This window comes from Rhinoderma darwinii, chromosome 4 (assembly GCF_050947455.1).
Source record: "Rhinoderma darwinii isolate aRhiDar2 chromosome 4, aRhiDar2.hap1, whole genome shotgun sequence".
Taxonomy (NCBI): Eukaryota; Metazoa; Chordata; class Amphibia; order Anura; family Rhinodermatidae; genus Rhinoderma; species Rhinoderma darwinii.
In genome coordinates this window covers 185,299,060-185,319,855 of record NC_134690.1, presented here as the reverse complement: position 1 = coordinate 185,319,855, position 20,796 = coordinate 185,299,060, and the positions used below count along the sequence as shown (strand labels likewise).

The following is a 20,796-nucleotide window of genomic DNA, read 5'->3' as shown; positions in this document are numbered from 1 at the left end:
TCAGGTTTCTTACCTTTGGGTATGGTGTTGGTTTAGCTAGCGAGTCAAGCTAATTTTGTGCTGGCATTAAATTCGCAAATATTTTCTGGTCATGCTTTTCTGTAGTGTCATTTGACAAAGATTAGCGAAACATCAGAAGTGTGTTTTCGTACTTGTTGGACTGCCATCAATGGTATCATCCTGACTTCTTTTTATTAACAGCGTTTTTTTCCATCAGGTGTGATTTATACAGTGTGCTGTAAACATGACAAGCATGGTTCTCTATGTGACATCTCTCCTAACCCTTCACATGCATCAAATAGCATGATGGTTTGCTTTACAGGTGGTACTTATTCTACCTGTTGTCATCAATCTTTTCACTAACACTCACAATGTGTCAAAGCTAAATTCTAGTTCACAGATGCATGCTGAGTTCAAAGCTTGTGCCATCTTTGCTGTCAAGATACTGACAAAAATCACTTTTATCTGAACTGTTTAAACAGTCAGCTTGTTCTGTGTGTGGTAAGTATCTTGAGCATGTGGAGCACAGTTTTTATAAATTGTAATTGGCGTATAAAGTGTCCATACTTCCTAATCTCTTTTTTTCCTGTTTCAGGTGGACAGAGTTGTGTCAGGGACTATTGAGGCAAATGGGAGAATTCTTTCCATTTACCAGTCTGTTGTAGAAGGACTTGTTGATTATGAAACAGGAGTTCTTCTACTTGAAATGCAACTTATAGTGTCCGGACTGGTTTGCCCTCGGTTAAAGAGATGCTTTGACATTGAAGATGCTAAGAGTCATAACCTTATTGATGATCAAATTCAAGTACGACTCCATGAAATATCTCATGCTAAAAGTGTCATTTTTTCTCTTCCTCCAAGTGATTTTCCTATTATTACAGCTTTCAATCAAGAATTAATTTCAGAAACAGTAACAGTCAAAATGATCACCACTTTACTTTCTTGCGGTTGCCTTCAGCTTGCGACTACTGGAGAGCAGCTCAATGTAAATAAACTTTTTCAAAGAAATGTCATTTCTACGTTAATGTTTACCAAGCTCATTGAAAGACAAAAGATGGCCAAAGATTTGATCGATCCCATTACAGCAGATAAGATGACATTAGCAGATCTGTTCCAGAGGACTGTGACAGATGGGAAAACAGGAATGAGATTTCTTCTAGTTAACGCAGAAGATAAAGGTAAAATCACATTAAAATCTGGTAGGAAACTTAGTGTTTTACGTGCAGCACATGAAGGAATTCTGGAACGGGAAATCATGTACAGGCTACTTGGTGCTCAGCTTTTTTCAGGTGGTATTATTCATCCAGATACTGGAAGCCAATTGACTTTGGAACAGTCTCGAGATCACGGTGTTATCGATCATGGAACAGTTTGTGGAATTTTAACCCAACAAGTTCAAAATGGTGGAATTCTTTGCCCTTCTACAAGAAAATGTTTAACTGTGGACGAAGCTGTTCAGTGTAATTTAATTTCATATAGTAGTGCATTGATGGTTCTAGAGGCACAAAGAGGGTTTATTGGACTTATATGGCCTGATACCAGTGAAATATTCCCCATATCAACAGCTTTACAGCAAGGAATGATTTCTAACGAGTTAGCGCAAAGGATCCTAAGCAACAGACACAAAATTGCTGGCTTATATATTCCTGAAACATCTGAGATAGTCCAATTAGATATAGCTGCTGAGTCGGGTATAATAGAGAAAAACACTGCCTCCGTCCTCAGCACCTTGAAATTACAAGACAAAATGCCAAACATAGATGTTCTGGAACCAACCTGTAAACATACTCTAAAATGGATATCTTCTTATGAATCTCACACAGCTCAATCGGCTGAATGTTCTGAAAACAAATCCGAGGAAGAACTGACTCATAATCCAGAACATACAAAGCAATTATTTATTTCCTATCTCATGATAAATAGTTATATTGATGCAAATACAGGGGAAAGATTGTTACTGTTTGATGGTGATCTTGATGAAGTTGCTAGTATGTTGCTTGAGTCTGAACATATTGTACGTACATCGTGTGAAAATAAAGAAGACGTTACTGATATTGTAGAAGATTTGGAAATGAACCTTAATACAGACAATAATATAAGTGAGTGTAAGAGTACATCTCATTTGAACTCGAGCTTTGAAGAAACAGAAAGCCTAAAAACAGCTACAGAAAAACTTCAGTTTAACGATAAATTTAACTGCAAAGACCCTGAGGAAGTGATTTGTCAAATATTCAAAAATGTAGAAGCTGATGATATATCCAGTGAAGATAAACTGCAACGCAATGAGTCAACTGGAACATGTGAAGTAATAGACTCTTTTCCTGTAAAAGATGTCATCATAGCTGATGTTCAACTAGGCAAGCAAAGTAACACAATTATTGCTGTAGATAAAAATTTCAACAATTCAATTCAGGAAAATAATGTTGAGAACAATTTTAATAAAGGCTCTCATCATACCGGAGAAGTTTATAATAGCCTAGAAGAAATTTTAACCACTTCAAACATCAGTATTTCTGAAAGTAATACAGAAGATCATGTTGTATCTGTGGGAGAAGTTCCCTTTTGTGATCAGCTGCAACAAGTGGTAGCTGAACAACATTGTGATAAAGGCACTGACAGTGATGGTTATGCCATACCTCCATACGAAACCTACAGTGACGTACTTCCAAATGTGGGCCAAGATATTCCTATTGAGCTTCATGGATATTTGCAAAACAGCAGTAGCTCTGATCTGTCTGATGGAGATGTTGACAGTGAGGATGAAGTTGGTGATATGGATGACAGTAAAAAGACTTGGAAAACTATAGGAAATGGCATTATAGAAGACAGAACACCTACCCAAAGTGATACAAGCTCAGATGAAGATACTTACGATTACACCGATAGTGATCCTGAAAACACTGATAATTTGCAAGGGCGGCAATATCTGGAAACCATAATTGAAGAAGATTCTGAAAGTAACTCTTGTTTGGATGACCAAACTTCACTATATAAAGAAAAATATTCCCTTCCAAATAGTTCAGTAGAGGAGGAATATGAGAGTAGTAAATATAAGTCTGTTGAAAAGGATATGGCTGGTAACATGAACCTTGATGACAAAGTAATCATAGAGGAAGAACTAGATGAAGAATATGTTGAGAGTAGTTTTAGTGAAACTGACATTGACTGTTTTGTCACTGATGAGGCCAACAGTGAAGAAGGCTATCAAGCCACGGAAGAATATTCCGATGAATATGTTGAAGACAATGACATTGATAGTAAAGCTGTTTTGTTTGATTTTGGATATAATGCTGAGAGAGGCTTTCATATTGAAAATATATTGTATCCACATTCTAATAATTCTGGTAATACTTCCAAGATTGAGGTTTTGAGTGTATCTGACAACCGTTTACACTGTCTCAGAGATATGCATTCAGGAGAAAGTGATATCCCTAATCTAGACAATGCGAAGGCATCCTTGAGAGAAGAAGATACATTAGATGAAGAGATTTCTGAACCCAAACAAACTAAGATTAACAGTGCAGACGACAAGTCAGATGTTAAATGCCTACAATGTGAAATTGAAAATAACAGTAAAACCAAATCACAAGAATCCATTAACCTCAAATATAATAGTACTAAGGCACAACTTGATGCTGATGATGTTCCTAAATTGCATAATGGCCTTGAATATACTAAAGATAATAATTCTGATTCCAACCAGGACACTGATCATAGTCACTCTCGAGTAGATAGTACCAATCTGAATCATGAAAACATTCGAGCTGAGAAAGAGGATGCAAGTGGTGAATGTAGTAATGCAAATTTAAAAGCTGTAGATAATGAGACAAGTGGCCAAGTAGAGGACGGTCAGCAAAGCAATGTTCAATGTGATACTCCGGTTATGAAACACCCTACAATTGAATGGTCCATGTTGCATACCAAGCATGATTCTGAGTCCAAAAACTATCTTGACCTTGACTCTGAGCAAATGCTTGAAAAGCATTCCCCGGATGAAGTAAAAGCTGTTTTTGACACTACTGTTACAGATATTGAAAATCATTACCATATCGAAGACAAAGAGACACACTGCAAAACACTTCAGCAGGTTAATTCAGATTTACCAGATGACAGTACATCTAGTAGAAAGGAATGTCCCTCTTCACTTGAAACTAATGACACTGGAATCTGCAGAATTACAGATATACTGAATAAAAAGGAAGGGTCAAGTAATCATAGAGAAAGTGTGTTCCAACTTACAGCTAAAAGTCCCATTCATATGGATAACCTGAGTGCAATTTTTGATTCATCGACCAGTAAAAGCGATAGTAATAATATAGAAGTGACCACTACGAGTGCTTTGTCTGAAACTGAACAAAGATCTGATGCACTCGATATGAAACCGATTAACACAGAAGAAATGGATAATTTAACAACTTATCTCAAAGGTTGTGCAGGAATGATACAAACTGCTGATCCCTATGTTTATCCCAAACATGGTGTTTTGGCAGATACTAACAGCTCATGCGGCACAGAGGAGAACTTAGATGGTGGTGAAAAGATGGAGCACAGTACAAAAAATTTAACTGAAGATCATAATAATTCATTGGATCTAGTAAACAGAGAGGACAAAATCAGGAATTTAACTGAGGACATTCTGGTTAAAGAGGGTGACCATGTTTTCACAAATATTGAGAATACACAGTACGTATCGAACTTTGACCTTGTTGGTGTGAAGAGTAAGGCAGAAGAAAATGAATTCATGATCCAGGGAGATAACAAACAAGACAAACATGTTGAACATGATACAAGATCATGTAATATGGAAATGACCCAAAACCATAAGAAAGCTTCGAGTACTTCATCATCTTTCAGTGATCAGAAAGTGTTAAAGCCAAATCCTTTAACATTAATCTCTTCTCAGCTTGATCAAATCTTTCATGTTCCTCCAGAATCTGAAAATTCAAACAAATTCGAAGAGTTTATAATAAACAAGAATAAAGGTCTGTTTCCCAGTGAGCTAATCCCTTCTTCTTCCATTCCTGACCAGATGAATAAGCAAATATCTGAACAAAATGATACATTTTCCCCAGGATATAGTCCTGAGCAACCTGGAAATGCTCGAAAATTCAGTTTTACAGAACAACAGGACAATGATGTGAAATCATTGGATGAAAATTTTACCACTCAATTTATTTCTCTATCAACTGAATCTGAAGTGGAGCAAAATGCAGGAGGCAAAGTGGCTGATAAGGTGGGTTGATGTCAAATTTAGTTAATAGAGCATAATATTCTTAATAATTGTCATTGGATTCTGATACTGTAAGCTCTCTTTACACAAAAATAAGTTTAAAGCCACATGCATCCTAATATTTAAAAAGATTTCTGAACAAATTACTTTTACAAAATTACAGTTTATACTGTAGTAATATTTGGAGGTAGGCTGTTTAGGTTCTTCCAAATCACCTTTCCCTCTCGTTTGTCCTCAGTTCAGTTTCAATTCTTCCTTGAACAAAAGACCCGAGTAATCTGAAACAAGGGACACAACTATATGTGATGTAGAGGTAGCAGTCTCACCTTGGCCCTTGAGCCTGCGGGGCCCCAGAGTCACATCACTATTATAAATGGCACATAGTAGGCAGGGGGAAATGGTAAAATCTGAAATGAAAATCCACGACGTGTGAATTCAGCCTTCGAGTAAGTTCACATGTAGCGTAAATACTGTGGATTTTCTGCAACGGATTTTCGGAAATCTGCAGCATAATATAGTAGCTTCAGAGCGGATGAGCTTTGAACAAATCTCATCCACACGCTGCGTAAATGAGTGGAAAAAAACGCTCAGAAATTGACCTATGGTGCGTTTTGTTAATGGGCAGCACGTCAATTGCATTTGCATAATCGCTGCTTTTGTGGTGCGGGTTTTCCTCATTGAATTCAATGGGGAGGTAAAACACGCACCAAATAGCAGATGTTGCGTTTTTTTGCGATGGAAAAGCTGTGATTCGGCTGCAAAAAACGCAAATCAGGAAAAAAAATATCTTATACTTACCCAGAATTATGTTCTTCTTCATCCAGGCCGGCCTCCTTTAATGATGTTTCATCCCATGTGACCGCTGCAGCCAATCACAGGCAAATAAAAAGGCACAGATAAAACATCACCCCAGGAGGCTGGTCTGCTGGATGTCAGAGGGTAAGTATGTCGTTTTTTTTTTGTTTTTTTTAAACATGCAGTTTTCCAGAGCAGACATTCCGCCCGAAAAACTGCATCACAATTTGGTGAGGTTTTTGTGCTTTACACAGCATATCCGCCCTGTGTGAACGTAGCCTTACAGAGCCCCTAGACTTAAGAGCATTGGGGCACATTTACTAATACTGTCTTAAAGTGTAACTAAACCTTCAACAAACTTCTGACATGTCATAAAACGAAGCGGCAAAAGCACTTCAGTGAGCGCTGAGCCGCTTTGTTTTCTGATTGGCTTTTTTTGGAAAGCCGATGTAGTGCTGTACAGGCTCATAGTCTTTCTATTGGGTCCGTACACTGCTACATCGGCTTTCCGAGAAAATAATAAGTATAATAAGTTTAGCACATCTATAGAGACTCTTATTTAACTTTCTGTCACCTCTTCGTTTACACCAAGATTTTTGCGCTAAAATTTTGTTGCAATGTGGCATATTTTAACCCAAGCTCCCTTTACTCTAGGCCACGCCTATTTGTTGAACGAGGTGTAAAATTCGTCTTAAACAGTTAATAAATGTGACGCATGGCATGTGTGCCAGGATTGTGTCTCACTTTGAATAGTAAATCTGCCTTAATATTTTTGAAAACTGTTGCTTTATCATACATTTTATTAATTTTAGGTAACTTTGACTTTAAATAAGTGCTGTCAAACATTACAAGAACATCTGACTGTTGTCCAAGATCAGAAACTCCACTTGGATAATCTACCACCGCTCGGAGATAACTTGGAAACATTAAAGATTCAGCTTGAGCAGCTAGAGGTCAGCATTGTTAACGTTTTCTCTCAGATCAAAACATTTTGTGCTTTTTGGTTTCTGCTTTTGTGCACTTTGGATTGAATTGATTAATTCTAAAAGAGTACACCAGTAAGGCTGGGTTCACACAAGCATGTTACGTCCGTAATGGACGGAACGTATTTCGGCCGCAAGTCCCGGACTGAACACACTGCCGGGAGCCGGGCTCCTAGCATCATAGTTATGTACGACGCTAGGAGTCCCTGCCTCTCCGTGGAACTACAGAAGAGGCCGTACTGAAAGAAGAAAAAAGGAATAAGGGAAGGCCTCCATGACTAAAATAGATGGGAGGGACACAGAGTTGGCTGGCCTATGAGAGGAAAGGGGGGGGGGGACAGCAGGAGGGCTTGAGTGAGAAGGGGTGGGGATTGAAGGGGATGTACCTGTTTCCTGTTTGTGCTCTCCCTCTCTTCGCCAGGACACAGAAGCAGGAACATGTTTGTTACCCCTGCTGCGTCTGATGAGGAGGCTATGGAGCTGTTGCGGGCCGCAGCAGCCTCTCAGGGTCCTGGATGGCTCGGAGCACGAGTAGCGACGCTGCTGCAGGGACAATCGGGCGCTCCGGTCCAGGAGCGAGCAGAGTCGGCTGGAGCAAGCGGGGAGCGCTCTGTCATGCCGGTGGTCGCGGGGCTGCTGGAGCAGGCCGAGGTACAGGACCGGCGTACCAGGGGGTCGGGCAGGAGAAGAGGAGAGCCCGTTTCCCCCATGACTCAGGCCAGGGCTGGCACTCCCGGCGTGACGCGCAGCACGAGGCGCTCGCGCCCGCCCGCAAGGCTGAGTCCTGAAGACATCCCGCGGGCGCGGCGGCGCAAGAGGAGCCCATCAGTGGACCCTGCAGGCCAGACCCCAGGGCGGCCTGCCGCTGCTCTTTCGTCTGGTCCTGGGAGGAATCCCAAAACGCGGCAGCGCCCGGCGGCAGCGGCGAGGAGGACGCGGCCTTCACTTCCGGTCACATCCTCTCCTTCTTCAGCACGTGGCGGAAGGGCAACGGCGACCCTGCATGGTGATGTGCCAGCCAGAGGGTCGGCTCATGGTGTCGTCGAGGTGGAAACGACCAGAGGTCGCAGGATGAGGTCGGTGGTTGGAGTGCCAGGGACGGAACAGCTCGGAGCTGGTTCAGCGGGACGGATGAGGCATGAACTGGACCTCGGCCAATTGGATGATGCGATGTCACCCCCCCTTTACTCAGACGAAAATCGGAATTCCCCGTGCACACATTGCCAATGCGGACAGCGCCAGAGGGAGTCCGGAGCATTGGAGGACGGTGAGCGGCGGGCCTCTCCACGTGGACATGGGGGTCCGGCTGACGGGTTCACAGCCCCTGGGCAGCCTGGTGAGTTGACACCTACGTTACCATTTCCAGCTTTATTGATGTCGGGTATCGGTGTAGAGGGTGTCGAGGCGGTGGGCGTCGCGGCGGAGTCGGGGGTCCCGTCGCTACAGGCGGGTGCGGGGGATAGTTTGGCGGAGTTAGTGGGATGTTTAAAAGTGTTAGTGGGGCGGCTAGGTGGTTCCCCTTCCCAAGAATCGTCAGGTGTGGCGCCGGCCGCGGTGTGGGGGGGCAGTGTTTGAAGCGCTCCGGTTCGTCAAAACGGTGGGGGGTTGAATGCCGGGGCAGCGGTGGCAGTGGCGGCGGCGGTTCAAACAGACTCGCCAAAGGAGGTTGATAGGGTGCGTCTTGATGATCGTGCGCGCGGGGAGGTTTATGTTTGTTATGAGGGCCCGTTAGGGGCGCATTTAACCCCTTAACGCCGAAGGACGGATATATCCGTCCTCAGCAGCTGCTAGTTCGCGCAGGAGGACGGATATATCCGTCCTGTGATCGCGCGGGTACTGACAGTTTACCCACGCGATCAGCGGCAGGAGCACGGCTGTTATACACAGCCTGGCTCCTGCTGCAACTGCCGGAATCGAAGCACGCGCCGATTCCGGCAGTTTAACCCATTAAATGCCGCTGTCAACAGTGACAGCGGCATTTAATGTGTTTGACAGAGGGGGGAACTCCCTCTGTCTCCCGATCGGCGCCCCCGCAAACAAATCGCGGGTCGCCGTCGGGTTTCCATGACAGCCGGGGGTCTAACAAAGACCCCCAGGTCTGTCTTCAGCATCTGCCTGTTAGGCGATGCCAGAGGCATGACCTAACAGGTTGCCTGTCAGTTTTACACTGACAGGCAATAATGCTTTGGTATACGAAGTATACCAAAGCATTATATATGCGATCGGCATATCGCATAGTGAAGTCCCCTGGTGGGACTAAAAAAAAAAAAGTAAAACCGTTAAATAAAGTTTGTGAAAAAAAAAATAAAAAAAATTACAGTCAAAGTCAAATAAAACTACTTTTTTGCCCCAAAAAGTGGTTTTATTTAATAAAACGGTCAAAACAAATCACACATACACATATATGGTATCCCCGCGATCGTAACAACTTGACCAATAAAATGAACACATTAATTAAACCGCCGGATGAACGGCGTCCAAAGAAAACGCAAAAAACAACGGCAAAATTCTCTCTTTTCTCCCATTCCCCCCATAAAAAATAAAATAAAAGTTCATCTATAAGTCCTATGTACCCCAAAATAGTACTAATGAAAACTACACATTGTCCCGCAAAAATCAATCCCACGTACGGCCACATCGACGGAAAAATAAAAAAATTACGCCTCTTGGAACGCGGCGATGCAAAAACAAGTAATTTTTTTCTAAAAGGGTTTTTATTGTGCAAACGTAGAAAAAACATATAAAACCTTTACACATTTGGTATCCCTGTAATCGTGCCGACCCATAGAATAAAGTTAACATGTTATTTACGCTGCATAGTAAACGGCGTAAATTTATAACGTGAAAATTAATGCTGGAATAGCTGCTTATTTTCAATTCTCTCCTAAAATAAAGTTAATAAAAGTTAATCAATATGTTATAAGCATCTAAAAATGGTACAATTACAAAATACAACTCGTCCCGGAAAAAACAAGCCCTTATACGGCTATGTCGACGGAATAAAAAAAGAGTTACGACTCTTGGAATGCGACCGTGGAAAAACAAAAAATAATCCTTGGTCATTAACGTGCAAAATGGCCCGGTCATTAAGGGGTTAAAGCAGGAGGTAAAGGAAAGGATTTGGAAGGACGAGTATGTGGAGATTTTTTCCTTGCTTCCGCTGGAGAAGTTTAATTTAGATAAGGTGAAGCGGGATGAAACAAAAAAGGATGAGGAAGAAAAGAGACGGTACAGGTTGATTCCAAAAACGTTCGTCAATTGGATGCAGGCTTTTGCAATTTTGGCGAGCGTTATTGGGGAAAAGGCGCCAGATAATTGTTCCGGCTTGTTTTGTTATTTGGATGCGGTGGGGGAGGCGCATCGGGTTTATGGGGGCCAGGCCTGGCTTCGTTACGATGAGCAGTTTCGGCAGAGGAAAGCGGTGCGGCCGAATATACGGTGGGACCATAAGGACATAGCCTTATGGTTGAAAGTGACGGCACTTTATAAGCAGGGGCAGTCCTTTCCCGGGAGCGGGAATGCAGCAGGAACTTCCGGCGGGGGTAGTCAGGCCTCAGGTTCAAAATTTGGGACGTGTTGGCAGTTCAATGAGGGGCAGTGCAAATTTGGAGCGACGTGTAAATTCAAGCATGCGTGTTCACATTGCAGCGGGCAGTCACATGGAGCGTCTAAATGTTTTAAGAAGGGTAAACGACAAGGGGGAGCCAGCGGTGCGTCTGGTTATGGGGGAGACTCCGGTGAAACTCATAAAGATGGCCCCCTTTCTAAGTAGGTACCCCAATAAGGAGGGGGCGCGGTTGATTAGTTTAGGTTTTGGTTACGGTTTCATTATTCCGCCCCCTTTGCATGAGGTCCCTTTCACGCAGCGCAACCTTAAGTCGGCATATCAGCATGCGGGGGTAGTCTCGGAAAAAATCCGGAAGGAGATTGATCTGGGCAGAATGGCGGGCCCCTTTAGCACGATCCCAGTTCCAGGTTTGGTGGTGTCACCGTTAGGGGTGGTTCCAAAACGAGAAGGTAACAAATTCCGGCTTATTCAGCATTTGTCCTTCCCGAAGGGGGCGTCGGTTAACGATGGCATTGACCAGGATCTCTGTTCTGTGGTCTACACGTCGTTTGATGCGGCGGTAGCGTTGGTACGTGGTTACGGAAGAGGGGCTCTGATGGCAAAAACTGATATTCAAGCGGCGTTTCGTTTGTTGCCGGTTCATCCGGACAGCCAGAGGTTGTTGGGATGTTATTGGGAAGGGGATTATTACATTGATCGATGCCTTCCCATGGGTTGTTCGTTGTCGTGCGCGTACTTTGAGGTGTTTAGTTCTTTTTTGGAATGGGTAGTCAGGGAGGTCGCGGGGGTGGAATCAGTTATTCACTATCTCGACGATTTCTTGTGCGTTGGCCCGTCGTGTTCGGGGGTTTGCGCAAATTTGTTGGAGACGGTAAATTGGGTGTCAAGGGAGTTCGGTGTACCCTTGGCTGTGGAAAAAACTGAGGGTCCGGTGACGACCATTTGTTTTTTGGGAATTACTATCGACTCCGTAGCAATGGAGTGCAGATTGCCGGAGGATAAGTTGGGGGATTTGCGGTTGGTAGTGGAGCGAGCGTGTCGGATTAGGAAAATTACGCTACGTGAATTGCAGTCCTTATTGGGGAAGTTGAATTTTGCCTGCCGCATCATGCCGATGGGCAGGGTTTTTTGTCGGCGGTTGGCAGCGGCGACGGCGGGGGTTCGGGAACCCCATCATTTCATTCGTCTGGCTGCAGAGCACAGGGAAGATTTACAGGTCTGGCTCCATTTTCTGGCACAGTATAATGGGCGCTCTCTTTGGATGTCCCGGGCGTTAGATAGCTTCGATTTGGAATTGTTCACTGACGCGTCTGGGGCGGTGGGGTTCGGGGCGTTCTTTAAAGGTCAATGGTGCGCGGGAAAATGGCCGGTTGCATGGGTGGAGGCGGGACTGACGCGTAACTTGGCCCTACTCGAACTGTTTCCCATCGTGGTGGCGGTCACCATTTGGGGAGACAGGTTCCGGGACAAAAAAGTGCGTTTTCATTGCGACAATTTGGGGGTGGTGATGGCTATAAATAATACTTCGGCGTCGTCCCCTCCAGTGGTTCGCTTGTTGCGTCAGTTGGTGCTTTCCTGTTTGAGTTTAAATGCATGGGTGGTGGCGGTGCATGTTCCCGGGGTAGAGAATTGTATTGCTGACGCGCTTTCTCGCTCGCAGTGGGATCGTTTCCGGCAGCTGGTCCCGGACGCGGAGTTAACAGGGGTGGACTGTCCCAGTCATCTGTGGGAGCTGGTATCCAGGCGGCAGGTGCATTGATTAAACGTTCACTGGCCAGTGCGACGTGGTCGTCGTATGCGGCTGGATGGAGGCAATGGGAGGAGTGGGTGAGATCTTTGGGAGATGTGTGCTCGGATGATGATAGGATGGTGGCCTTGCTGTTTTGGTTGGGGGATGCGTTCGCCCGGGGTTGCACGGTCGCTAAGGTTAATCGCTTCGTGGCGGCCATTGCTTTCGGTTGTAAGTTACGGGGGTTGGCAGATATCACGAAGCGGTTTTTGGTGGGCCAGGCATTGAAAGGGCTGAGACGGGGTGTAGTGGTGAGGGATAAGAGGCGTCCCGTGTCATTTCAATTGTTGTGTTCCCTGGAGGTGGTGGTGCGGCAGGTGTGTCGTTCAGAGTATGAGAGCAAGCTTTTCCGGTTGGCTTTTGCGTTAGCCTTTTTTGGAGCTTTTCGGGTAGGGGAATTGGTTTCCCCCAGTTCGGTGAGAGCGGGGGGCTTGTTGCAGGATAATGTCGATTTGTATGAAGACAGGGTGGAGATAGTGTTGCGAAGGTCCAAAACGGACCAAGGAGGGGCAGGACGTCGAGTGGTTTTGCTGGCGGTCCCAAAGAATCCGGTTTGTCCAGTGTTGTGTGTCAAGGAGTACTTGGCGGGTTTAGATCTCTCAGACGGGCCGTTGCTGCGGCACGAGGATGGCTCGTTTCTGTCGCGGTATCAGTTTATTTCGGTTTTCAGAAAGTGTCTGGTGGCTAGCGGGGTGCAGGCAGAGCAATACTCGTCTCATTCTTTCCGTATAGGGGCAGCGACGGAGGCGGTGAGATGGGGTTTAGATGATGCAGGCGTGCAGCGGATAGGGCGTTGGGAGTCGGCGCGTTTCCGTTCTTATGTGCGCTTGAACATGTTGTGATATATTGATGTATAGCATGTTCCGGGTGCGTGCGTTTCCGCCTGAGTATTAATGGTACGCGGCAGCAAGAGGTGGTGCGTGTATGTTCTTCATTTGTTTTGCAGGCCGTGACTCATGCATGGTGTGGATTATGGGACATTCTTTTGTGTACTGGGGTGCCCTTCGCGCGGATGTACGGCCGGACGGTCGACAGCTCAGGATTCCGCGGGACGCGGCGGTTGTGAGGTGGATGGGTATACGGGGAATGACATGGAACAGGGTATTGCCCGAGTTTCACAATTTTGTACTGCTTGACAGGGCGCCGGAGGTACTGGTGTTGCATGTGGGAGGCAACGATTTGGGTATACGCCCTTTCCGGGAGTTGGTACGGGACGTCAAGCATGATTTGCTCTGCTTATGGGCAACTTATCCTAAATTGGTGACGGTGTGGTCTGAGATGGTCCCTAGGAAGAACTGGCGGATGGCCCGTTCTGTGGGAAAAATTAACAAGGCTCGCATTAAGGCTAATAGGGCCATATCGAGCTTCGTGACGCGTAATGGTGGGGTTGCGGTGCGCCACTGGGATCTGGAGGCTGGGACAGGCAGCTACTGGAGAGAGGACGGTGTGCACCTCAATGAGGTGGGGATGGATATGTGGAGTCTGGCTTTGACCGATGGAATTGAGCGAGCGGTGGGAGTGTGGAGGAGCTCGCAGGCGTGAGGTGGTCAAGGCCTGTTTCGCTTTGGCGGGGGGGAGTCCTTGAAGTAGGTCGTAAAAAGTGGTGGGGGGGAATGCATCACGGGATGCACCCCCAATTTGTCGGCTTCTTAGGGTGTTACCCCTTTTGAAAGCTGGGTTATATATATTTATATATATATGGTGGTCATCTGCAAAAAGGTAATTTGGTGCTCCTGGGCCGGGTTACGGCTGGGGGTAAGGTATTTGTGGGCAGATGGCCAAAATTAAGTATCGGTGGCTTCAAGGACTTGCCCCTGTCATTCTGGTTGGTTTATAATGTTATGACCCTGATAGGGTCGCAGTGGGTTATTTGTTGTTATGATGTATCCCCTTTTTTGGGGATTCAAAAATTATGGTATTTAAAGTTATTGTTATTTAAATAATAAACGGCTGCTGTGGCCATTAAAATCCAACTCTGTTTCAGTGTCTGCTTTGGGAGGGTAGATTTACATAAGGGGAGAAGCGACTCGACTTATTTGAGTCAAGAAGAGGCCGTACTGAAAGAAGAAAAAAGGAATAAGGGAAGGCCTCCATGACTAAAATAGATGGGAGGGACACAGAGTTGGCTGGCCTATGAGAGGAAAGGGGGGGGGGACAGCAGGAGGGCTTGAGTGAGAAGGGGTGGGGATTGAAGGGGATGTACCTGTTTCCTGTTTGTGCTCTCCCTCTCTTCGCCAGGACACAGAAGCAGGAACATGTTCCCGCCCGCCCGCCCTGATGTGGATCGGTTGACCGCGGCAAGAGGTTGCTGCGGATGGTGGTTCTTCTCGTCAAAGTTTATTTGCTTATTGACATTTGTATTTGGGGGAGGTTAAATTTTGTCATTGCAGCTGCGGGGGGGAGTCCTTGAAGTAGGTCGTAAAAAGTGGTGGGGGGGAATGCATCACGGGATGCACCCCCAATTTGTCGGCTTCTTAGGGTGTTACCCCTTTTGAAAGCTGGGTTATATATATTTATATATATATGGTGGTCATCTGCAAAAAGGTAATTTGGTGCTCCTGGGCCGGGTTACGGCTGGGGGTAAGGTATTTGTGGGCAGATGGCCAAAATTAAGTATCGGTGGCTTCAAGGACTTGCCCCTGTCATTCTGGTTGGTTTATAATGTTATGACCCTGATAGGGTCGCAGTGGGTTATTTGTTGTTATGATGTATCCCCTTTTTTGGGGATTCAAAAATTATGGTATTTAAAGTTATTGTTATTTAAATAATAAACGGCTGCTGTGGCCATTAAAATCCAACTCTGTTTCAGTGTCTGCTTTGGGAGGGTAGATTTACATAAGGGGAGAAGCGACTCGACTTATTTGAGTCATGTCCCGTACTGAAAACATGATTACAGTGTGGGACAGTTGTCCTGCAGCGAGGCAGGGACTCCTAGCGTCGTACATAACAATGATGCTAGGAGCCCGGCTCCCTGCAGTGTGTTCGGTCCGGGACTTCCGGCCGAAATACGTTCCGTCCATTACGGACGTAACATGCTCGTGTGAACCCAGCCTAAGGGAAACATAGTCTCCTGCCATTCTCTCCCTTACACTTACTTAACAGGGAATCCAAAATGCAGTGTTTGGTTGCGTCCACCATATTCCTCACGCTGGCACTATAAGTGCTGGATGCGCATGAATACCAACCTCAAGGACTTGCACAAGAGCATGCAGATTCTGTTACCAATGGGCCATACTTTCCTCTGCTAAGCAACAGCCCAAACATATTCTGAGAGAGAGATCAATTCATTATGTGTAATCACTGAGGGAATGTTGGGTTTGGACAGGCCGCAGTGGAAATCCGCAGCAGACTTTTTTTCTTTGGTTTCTATAGCCTTTCAGTTAACTTAGTGCAGACGTCGCAGAAAACAACTGCGGAAACTAGATTTCATTGTGGAATTTACATTCCGCAGCATGCACAGTCTGTTGCGGAGAAACAGCCGATTTTCACTGCAATTTTTATCCTTTTTAATGCAAAAGATGTAATCTGTGGCAAGTCTACTGCAAAATCTGCCATGACTTGACAAACCCTCAAATATGCTCATTTTGCTGCGTATTCATTGCAAATTTGCCGCAAAATCCGCCTCGGAAAACTTCCGCCATGTCTGAACATGCTCTTCATATACTCACATCATTTTGAATTGATGATGGACTAGGAAACCACCCAGTAGTCTTAGGTTATGTTCACACGCTTAACCAAATATGGAGCTGTTTTCAAGCAAAAACAGCCCCAGAATTTCAGCCGTTTTTTTAAACAACTTGCGTTTTTTGCGGCGTTTCTACGGCCATTTTTGGAGCTGTTTTCAATTGAGTCAATGAAAAACGGCTCCAAAATGTCACAAGAAGTGACATGCACTTCTTTTTACAGGGCATCTATTTATGCGCCGTTATTTGAAAATGAGGCGTAAAAAAATGCCCCGTCGGAACAGAACGCCATATTTCCCATTGAAATCTATGGGCAGATGTTTGTAGGCGTTCTGCTTCCGATTTTTCGGCCGTTTTTCGGGCGTTTACAGCCCGAAAGACGGTTGAAAATAGCCCATGTGAACATACCCTCATTTGCACAATCCAGTAAACTTGATTTTCTGTTTAGATTGCAGAATTGTTCTACTTTTGTTTTTTTTTATCCAAATTTCTGACACAGTAGCTGTTGAGAAAACTCGTCTCCACAAACAATAAAACTTACCAAATATGACTGGGACGGAAATAATTTGCAAGTAGAATAATTTGTAAAGGGATTTTATATTGGAAAGTAAAAGACTGTTATTTTAGTTCCACAAAAACTTATTGGGATTTCGTTTTCGTCCTTTCTTTCAGTCATTTGAATCAAGATTGGCTGCATTTTCTGTTACACTGAGAAAAGATGTACAGTTTTCAGAGCAATTCTTATCCTCTGTTCCTGGTGACCTTCCAGGAGAGCATCTGAAGGAGCTAAGTGAAGACTTGATGAAAACTTCTGCTGCAGTTTGTGCAATGTCTTCAGATCGTGCTAAACAGATTGCATTTGCTGTGGATGCAGAAATGGTAAGAGTAACTGAGTAATGATCTACAGTTCTTATTCCAAATTGCTGTTTATTTTCTTCTGGCATCTGTAATGTTTTCTTTATTGAACCTTAACATGACTCTTTCATCTCTTCTGCTGGCAGACTACTATTTTCACTGTTGCTGAAGGTTTTTGGGAAATAGTTTACCATTATCCACTGCTTCGAACATGGTTGTATGGGGCCTCCAATTCTGTTTCTCAAATTAAATTGTTTGGCTAGGTTCATATTTGCTTTTTCTTGCAGGTAGTTTTTTTATTGTTATAAAAAAAAATGATATTGATGGATCCTATTCATTTTTATGGAATGCAAACTGATGCAAAATGCATTAGTTTACAGTATGTCAGTTGATCATTGATGTTATAGACGTCAATAATTTTATTACACATATTTAATTAGAATTTGATTAAAAATAGAAAATTATGGGTCGAGTGACAGATCCATTAATGTGTATGGTGGTAGCCTGACTACTCTGACATCTGCTGTCCAGAAAATAAGGCTCAATCATGCTGGGTTAGAGGTCGGGTCTTCGGTAGCTGCTTATCCCCCTCCCTTCTGTGGGGAGGCGAACTGTAGCGTTCTTCAATGGTAAAAATGTTTTTCCTTCATCTTCGTTGCCTTGTTTTACACATCTGCAGAAATTTCGGAAACATTTATGTACATATTATAACTGGGAGTTTTTTAACTTTTGACCAAGTGGGCGTTGTGAATAGAAGTGTATGACGCTGACCAATCAGCGTCATACACTTCTCTCCATTCATGTCCATTTGTACTCAGCACAGCGTGATCTCGCGAGATCACGCTGTGCTGTCACATATACCCACATTAACTTTACTCAAGTATCTTGAGAGGGAATAGACATTGCCTCCAGCCGGGACGCGATGTTGTTCTGAGAAAAGTTTGTGTGAGACTTAATCGCTGCACAGCATGTCTATTCACTCTCAAGACACTTCAGTAAAGTTAATGAGGGTGTATGTGACAGCACAGCATAATCTCGCGAGATCACACTGTGCAGAGTACAAATGGACATGAATGGAGAGACGTGTATGATGCTGATTGGTCACCATCATACACTTCTCTTCACAACGCCCACTTGGTCAAAAGTTAAAAAATGCCCAGTTGGGCATTAAGAAACTAATTAGCATAAACCTAAAATTGCTCATAACTTGGTCAAAAATGATTGATTTTCAAAATAAAAAACACTGTTGTTATCTACATTACCGCGCCGATCACATTATGTAGGACATAGGCACTTATAATCTGGTGACAGAGCCTCTTTAAAGCTATGTAAACCTTTGTAGCCTTTTTTTATTTAATGTATATGTTTAGTATTTTATTTTTTTTTTCTAAATTACATTTATTAAAAATTTTATTTAGTTTTAGCACTGCAGCTTCTGCGTATCCACTATGCTGCTGTCTACATAGATGTGGAGTTGAAATTGGCACAAGTAGGTGTGCCATATTTAGAAAGCAGCTAGCCATTATTCTTTTGCATACTCACCTTGCGTCCAATTGGTTTTTAGTTTTGGTGTGTGTTCCAAATGTGTGGGTAGCTTCCAATCCTGATGTTGGCAGACAAAAACTGATGCAAAATACTGACCAAAACACTGCCATGTGAAAGTGGCATTTGGGTGCATCAATTTATTTTGTTGTTTTATCTTTACTTTTTCATCATACTGAGCACCACAGTAGTAATTTGCTTTTATTTACTTTCCAGAGTAAGTTAGCAGAAACCCATCGAGTCTTACTTAACCAACTACAAGTGTTGGCAGATTGGATAACCGCCAGTAATGAAACATTGGACTTTTCAGTGAGCAGTAATGATGTAGCTGTTGTAAAGCAAACCATGCAGTCTTTGAAGGTAGTGTTATTAATGTATCTTCTTTTATTTGGGTAGCACTGACATACAGATGTGTCCCTCCTTACCGTTCTCCTTATCTCAACGTATCCTGAGATGTATGGCACGACATGACAAACTTTAAAATAAAACATTATTTTGCGATACTCTGTCACGAGATGTCTATACTATATGTGTAGCCACCCAGTGGTTGTGATGTGAATGGCAGCCTGTTGTGAATGGCAGCTAGCATGTCATGATATTTTATTAAAATGGTTTATAAAAAATTGGAGTCCTTAACCAAATTCAAGCAAAGGTGTTTCTCAGAGCTGTATTCTCTCACATTAGTCCTTATCCTCAATGAGTAATGATAGTTGTACACGCTGTAATTTAGGCTTAAAGGGGTTGTCTCATTACAACAACCCACAGGGAGCTCTGACTGGCCATACATTTTCCATGCAGTGGTTGCTGCAGGGGAAATGTAGTATTACATGCTGACCATTTAAAATAATGGCCATCCATGTAGTACATGGATGGGTCAGGCCCACAACAGCAAGAGCTATTGTTTACAGCAGCAATTCGCTCTGGCTAATGAAGGGGGTCACAAGCATGGACATCCATATCCCATTTATGACATCAGTATGCTCTAAGAGCGCATATTTATAAATGCTGTATTCATGAGACAACCCCTTAAAAGGGAATATCCACTTAAAATTGATCTTCTGACATGTCATATGTGTCAAAATACAAACTTTGGGTGAATTTCTTACTTTAAGGTTTTGGAATATTATTGGAGTGGGGTCACGGAAATAAAAACATTTTTGTTTTTTGTTATGAGCTTTCATGTTTTTTTCCAGTTAATTTTTTATGGGCAATTAAAAAACAAAAAAAACAAAAAACAAATGAAATACTATAATATTTCTAAGTATGTTCTTTTCTCCATTGCAATTATTTCATACACAGACTCTCAGCAATAATGTTTCAGAACAAAAGGCCGAGCTGGAGACCACAGCATTTGATGTCCAGTTCTTTATATCAGAACATGCCCAGGATCTTTCACCAAATCAAAGCAAGCAGCTGTTACGATCACTGAATGCAACACAGAAGAGTTTTCAGAATGCTCAAAAAAGGATCGCTTCACACATGGAGTCCTTAAAAAGTCACCTGCTGGCAGCACAAGATTTGGATGAGCAGAAGGTTTGACCCTTGGTGCATGTGGTGCTTGCTCATCGTTGATTGGAATTTACTGAGACCAATTTGTAGCTGAGCATTGTTGTTATTTTCTGTATGTTTTGAGTAACAGACAAGTTACGTCTTAACAAAGCCATAAGTGGTCACATGCTTGTTTTGTGATATATAGTTGGAATGCTGTTTTTATCAGTCTTTGGTGTGGTTCCTACATGATCCTAGTCATCTAAGTGACCTAGGAAATGAATTCTGATATAAGGGCAGGCTCAGACACGCAATTTTGATGCATTTTTTAGTGTATTTTCTGCCTCCGTTTTTTCAGCCAAACAGAGGAGTGGACACAAAAGAAAATGCGATGCATCAGTATTTTCTTTATACCTTTCCTTCCTTTTGGATCCACTTCTGGCTTTGGCTCAAAAAACTGTCCCAAGAACTTCCACAAAAACTAAACTGCATGTGTGAAACTGACCTAATGGTTGAATTCTAAACAATAATAAAAAAAAACATTTTGTCTAAAATGTCCCGTGCATAAAAAAAAAGAAGAAACAGAACATGACATTGAAGGCCATATGACGGGTCTCTACATTTTATCTGTTTTTACTACCAGAAAGCACAATTTAAGAATCTGAATTCATGAAAAAAAAGACATGGTCCGCACATCCAGTATTTTACTGTGATCTATTGCTGCTAAGGATCATTTTTTAAATATGAACACGAGGTTGTTCGTACATATTTTGATCAAACTGTATAAGCCCACTTGCCCACGGTGACCAGGTGCAGGACCACATGGCGATCGATGCAGCACCGGCAGGGGGAGTATCCCAGAA

General features: G+C 43.5%; 2 protein-coding genes across 15 annotated transcripts in view; both read left to right on the top strand.

Annotated features, from left to right (window-relative positions):
* The window catches only part of DST (dystonin), a 546,107-nt gene that overhangs the window by 350,291 nt on the left and 175,020 nt on the right, over nt 1-20,796 (top strand). The window lies entirely within an intron of this gene.
* Nucleotides 304-20,219, top strand: LOC142758985 (uncharacterized). The gene is made up of 6 exons (XM_075860759.1): nt 304-309; nt 596-5,233; nt 6,838-6,978; nt 16,721-16,927; nt 18,662-18,805; nt 19,745-20,219. The coding sequence occupies exons 1-6, from the start codon at nt 304-306 to the stop codon at nt 19,982-19,984; spliced, it is 5,376 nt and encodes a 1,791-aa protein (XP_075716874.1). The 3' UTR covers nt 19,985-20,219.

Excerpts from the sequence above, each read along its gene's own strand:
- LOC142758985 (XM_075860759.1), top strand. Across the intron at positions 16,928-18,661 it reads TTGCTGTGGATGCAGAAATG|AGTAAGTTAGCAGAAACCCA; the intron begins GTAAGAGTAACT and ends TTTACTTTCCAG. Across the intron at positions 18,806-19,744 it reads AAACCATGCAGTCTTTGAAG|ACTCTCAGCAATAATGTTTC; the intron begins GTAGTGTTATTA and ends TTTCATACACAG.